Below are 5,503 nucleotides of genomic sequence, written 5' to 3' on the forward strand. Positions count from 1 at the left end.
AAACTCGATATCTGCACAAGAGAACTAGATTCAATTTCTAAGTTCAAGCCCGCTTTTAAAAGTAATACAAATATCTTGCAAGTTCCAAAGCATTTTTCTTTTGGTCCACGGAAACTAAATATTATTCTGACCCAGCTAAGACATTCTGTATCTTCCTTAAAGCATGACTTGCACAGAATGAATATAGTGGATGCACCTTTTTGTAGATGCGGAAGAATGGAAGATGTTAATCACTTCTTTTTTCATTGTCCGTTATATGATGAAATAAGAGCACGCCTTTTAAACCACATTAACTGGATTCCTGATACTTTAACAATAGATGTTGAACTTCTTACACGTGGTAGTTTGGAATTAACATATGATCAAAACATAAGTTTATTGAAGCACGTTCTAGCCTTTATCAAAGATTCTGAGAGATTTTCTGTTGTCTAATAACTTGTAAGATATTACTTTGTGTACCCACTCTCCTACCACCATCATCACCTTCATCATCACCACTACTTTTCTGTCAATTTTTTTTCTATTTCTTTCTCTTTATTTTCTATCTTTAAATTTAACTGATTATTATAAGTATACACAGTTGATGCATGCTCAATGTCATTTTGTTATTGTATATTATATTGTATTTAGGAGAGAACCTCGTAAGTGTGATTCACTTTTGTTCAATCCCTTTTGTTTATATGCAAATAAAATATGTTTAAACTATATAATGTATTATTTGAACCACTGCCTAGTACAAGCTGACTTCATGTAGAACGAGACCAAAAAAGATGCCCGCCTGTTCGTCTGTCTGCCAGTCCGTCCACGTGTCGTTAAAAAATCATACTTTGATGATTTTTCTTTCTTCATAGTCGCTCAAGGTTTTAAGGTTTCACACTGATCACTTTTATTATATTTATATGTTTTATGAACCTGATCCCCGTGCAGGTCCGGGTGTTAAAAGAATAGTCCTGCAGCAGTGCTAAGCTTGTCGTCTAAGGCGACTAAATAGTACTCAGAAACCTAGCCGGGGACTAGGCGCTCTGCCCATAGAGCAACTGGGATGTGTGCCCCAGGTGGTGGAATGGGGTACCCCTGGCGTGTTACATGCTGGGGTTGTCAGGCTATAATACGGAAAACCTGACCGCAAACCATAGTGGTGCACCCTGTTGAGAAAGATGCCACGTTCCTCGCACGTTAAAGAACCCTGCTGTGGTATTCGATAGAAGTAGGAACCTTTGCGCTCCGCCACAGGAGGCTAAATTGCCCGACCTTACCCATCCCCCCTTTTTCTAGTGGCAATCAAAATTTGTCGACCCTATTATCCTTGTGACCCATCCTTTTTTTTATCATTTCATGTTCATTTTATCATCCATTTCATTTTCATTGTCTGAATATAGCTGAAATATTGCTGCTCGGACGTTAATCCCCAACAAAATAAATAAAATTTATGAACCTGAAAGCGGAAGTGATATGGGAAGACGCCCGTCTGTCCGTCCGTCCGTTCACGTGTTTAACAATAACTCATAAAATAAAGGAATTAGAAAATTACTTTCTCAATGATTTGTCCCTTTCTTTCTTCGCTGCTTTCCTTTTATACAATCCCTCTCAACGAGTGGTATATTGCAATAAACTTGTTCATCTAACCGTCCGAGTTTCCACGCGTTTATTTGGGATTAAAGTGGATGTACTTTTTTTTTCAAACTTGATACTTGACTTCCTGTAGATTGGTCGTATGATGTTAGCGAATTTTGTTGCTCTCCATTTCCGTTAATTATTTTTAATGAAATAATTAAGAAAATAACCGTCAGAAATATCCGGACTCCCCAAATGTGGTATGTTGCTTTGTATAGATAGTACATAGTAGGTAAGTAATTTTTGTTGAAATAAGATAATGACTTATAACACAAGTAGGGGTAATCCTAACACGGCAATGCGTGTAACGTCTCGCTTTTTTTAATATTGTAAGTAATTTAACACACTCAGGGGTATTGATGTTCAATTTGATTTATTTTTGCCTATGTCGTTTGTGTTGGTGAACTGTTGTGTGTAATTTGACTGGTGATTGTTTATGTTGAATTTTAATGAATAAATGGAACTTAAAGATAACAAGATACACACATAACAATTTTCACCTGCGCCATGAAAACTGATTTGTTCAACGTGTCATAGTTTTCCTTTCCTCTTTCGTCTACCCCGGACTTTTTATCAGCAACTGGGCAGGTGTTTCTAGAAAAGCAGAGGACGCTTACCCTACCGGTTCACCTGGTCCATACTCCCAGGTTTAAGTAGAGTCCAAGTTGCTCATTTGCTTTTGTTATTTTGTATGTATGATTTTAGTTACTTTATGATCTTTGTTGTGTACGTCTATTTTCTATGTCTGGTCTTTGTCTCTGGATTACATTATTTTGATTACCGCTATAACCTTGGTTCCCTTTTTACTCTTTCAGACCTATATGCTTATCTACTTTTTTTTGTAGCTTTTCGGGATCCATTGCTGAATCGTTAACTTTTACAACCATTATTTACTACTTTTACAACATGTTTTTCACGGCAAATGGGAAGCAGAATATATTAATGTAGTTATTAAAGAAAAAAAATAATTACATTCCTCAGTAAGGAAATGATTGAAATGCTTTATTGTTAAATTTAAACATTTAAAGTTTAATTAAACACAGTGTCCTTTAAACTCGTTGTCTTTACCTGTAACAGAAAAGCGATATTTAAACACAATATATACAATTGTCATAATGCAAATGAAAAATAATTAGCATTTTTGTCATTGTAAAAAAAATTTTCTTTAAACTATATGGTGGTATTTTTGAAAATACTCATACGTACTACCAAATGTAGTTAATTACAAATTAAAGTGTAAATTTGAATAACCGTTCAGTTGTTTTCTAGATGTATTTGAATATACTTGAGGCAAAAAAAGACCGAAGTGAGAAAAATGATGAGACACTCATTGCCTGATTCTTATACAGAATGGTGCTTAATTTTGTATAACATTTTATTGTGTTTGTTTTCCACAGAAAAAAAAATCACAGATTTTTAAACAACTCAAATACATTTTTATTAATAAAAATTCCTCAACACACCTTTTTCGGTGTCTCATTTACTCAAAAATGTAAGGGGAAAAAGAGTTAAAAGAAAGGGTAAAATTATATTAAAAAAACATGTTAATTGATAACAAAGTACTGTTATCATTGTTTATTCGAGTTTATGTTCTTTGATTACTGTCAAGTTACTTTTGATCAATTTTCTATTTCCTTACGTTATACAAACCTTTAATTCCTAATAATATCGGAACCAAAATTATTAGTTTGCCAACTAGGAAGCCATCTACAACATGTTCTAAAGAACCATGGAAAGAATGGAATTTGGCATGTGTTTCGCACACGCCATTCGTTCCAACGACAGCCTCCTTTACGGCACGTGCACCACCATCGTCCTTAAATATAAATTATATAAACAATGAAACGTCATTTAAGTAACAATCCAGGTATGAATCATGCAAAATATGATTTGTGGTTCGAAAACCATAGTTATATTTTGATATTCTGTTTACAATGTTGTAGTAAACAGAAATTGAAATTTAGCTTTCAATTTAACCTTTCTCCTTAGGAGATAAAACATATATAGTGTGCATTGTAGAATTCAAAAATAATGGAGATAACTCTGTAAATGAAACTAAACTACAAAACAAACTGTTTGATTTTCACTGTTGAACAAAAATAATAAAAATATTTAGTCTTTTTTGTGTGTGTCATATATTACAGAATTTCTCGATTCTTACAAAGACTGCTACATAAAGCCTTTTAAAGTTATTTTAATCGAAATATGAATGTTTCACCATGAAAAATAGAAGATGTTGAAGACAAAATGATAGCACAAAAGCAATGATTAAAAGTTAAATAATATAATGTTGATCTTTCATTTTTGCTAACTGGCTGAATGTTTTCCTCTCTAGCACAAATGTCTGATTTTGAAACTCATTATAAGAGGTTAAGTGTCGCCCTTTACCGTAAAAATTCTAAACAACTAGTAAACATAGCCATAAACAGACCATTGAACATTCATTGATTGTACTAGCTAGCTAATGTTCGCAAATTATTCTTCTGGTGTCGATTTCACAAAAAGTCGTAAGTGTAAAATTGAACGTAATTAATGACATCACAATGTTATTGTAGGTTGTGACGTCATTACGTACGATGATATATAATTATACATACACTAATGAAGATATTTAAAGACTAGATAAATAACGCCTGATCAATAGAGTCAAACATGTCCATGCTCCCAGTTTTTAGTGGAGTCCGAGTTGCTCATTTGCTTTTGTTACTTCGTATGTATAATTTAATTACTTTATGTTCTATGTTGTATATGGCTGTTTTTCATGTCTGTTCTTTGTCCCTAGATTACATTCCTTTGATTACAGCTAAAGCCTTGGTTCCCTTGATTACTCTCTTAATCTTCACTGAAAGTATTTTTACTATACTCCGCGACAGTTTCTTTGGAATGGAAAATTTCTTTTATGTCTAGATTTTTATCACCTTTGCAATTTGACGCAAATGACTAAAACACTTCCAACTTAAAGTATTACATTTTCATTTTTTTTTCAATCTGTTTGAATTATTGTTTTATTTTTTTATTTTTTTGCATACCCGTAAATAAAATGACATTGAAATGCATGACAAAATATTGCAATGAATATTTAAAGGCAAACCAGATGATCGCTCGTATCCTCGTTCACCAGAGTAGTCTCCTAGAAATCCAATGTTATAATCAGAATCAACTCCTCGGTATCCCGGATTGTACGTTCCCATATAAGACGTTCCGTATCTGTTCATACCATACATATCTCCACCTATTCCAGATGAACCCATGTCACCAATACCAAATCCTCTATCGTCACCAGTTCCAGGTATGTCACTGAACCTTTCCATCATTGGGGTACAGTTACCGCTATGAATGAAGAAAATAACAACACAAAGAAGCATCATTTTGGCGACCATTGCTAACAGTTGTATCAAACAACAGTTTTATTTTTGGTTCAGAGTTTTTTATTGAGAAAATGTGAGAAAAAGAATTGAAACATTCAAGCACTAATTTTGTCAAAAATTTACAAATATTGTTTCATATCAAGTTTTGTCTTGAAATTATGTTTTATCTATTTTTCTGCTATGAACATATGTTGCTAAACATAAAAATCAGAAATGAATAATTCTTTTCGACCCCGATTTATATTTTTTTCGTTGTTTCTGTGGTAAAAAATATGTATTTACCGCCCAAATTGAGAGTCACAAACGTTAAGCTGATAGTATATATTTTTTGTGTTTAAGTCTGTTTAAATGAAATGAAAAACCTTTAAACAACTGTCAATAGAAAAAAAAACCGAATGATGTATTGTAACTTATCATGGTAAACGAACAAAATCTTTTCAAACCATATTGATGGTCACAACGAATTCATATTACGGATTTTTTTTTTACAATTCAAGGTAACTGAGAACTGTTTTGTTAAA

At 33.0% G+C, this 5,503-nt stretch overlaps 1 protein-coding gene across 1 annotated transcript; it reads right to left on the bottom strand.

The window, feature by feature from the left end:
* Window positions 1-2,590: 2,590 nt before the first annotated feature.
* Window positions 2,591-4,980, bottom strand: LOC148597355 (uncharacterized). The gene is made up of 3 exons (XM_088564477.1): window positions 4,706-4,980; window positions 3,265-3,430; window positions 2,591-2,682 (listed from the first exon to the last, which is right to left on the bottom strand). The coding sequence occupies exons 1-2, from the start codon at window positions 4,977-4,979 to the stop codon at window positions 3,267-3,269; spliced, it is 438 nt and encodes a 145-aa protein (XP_088420603.1). The 5' UTR covers window position 4,980; the 3' UTR covers window positions 2,591-2,682; window positions 3,265-3,266.
* Between the last annotated feature and the right edge of the window lie 523 nt (window positions 4,981-5,503).

The sequence above is a fragment of the Perna viridis genome, chromosome 15 (genome assembly GCF_037379345.1).
Source record: "Perna viridis isolate PV_CMFRI_1.1 ecotype Kerala chromosome 15, ASM3737934v1, whole genome shotgun sequence".
NCBI classification, from domain to species: domain Eukaryota; kingdom Metazoa; phylum Mollusca; class Bivalvia; order Mytilida; family Mytilidae; genus Perna; species Perna viridis.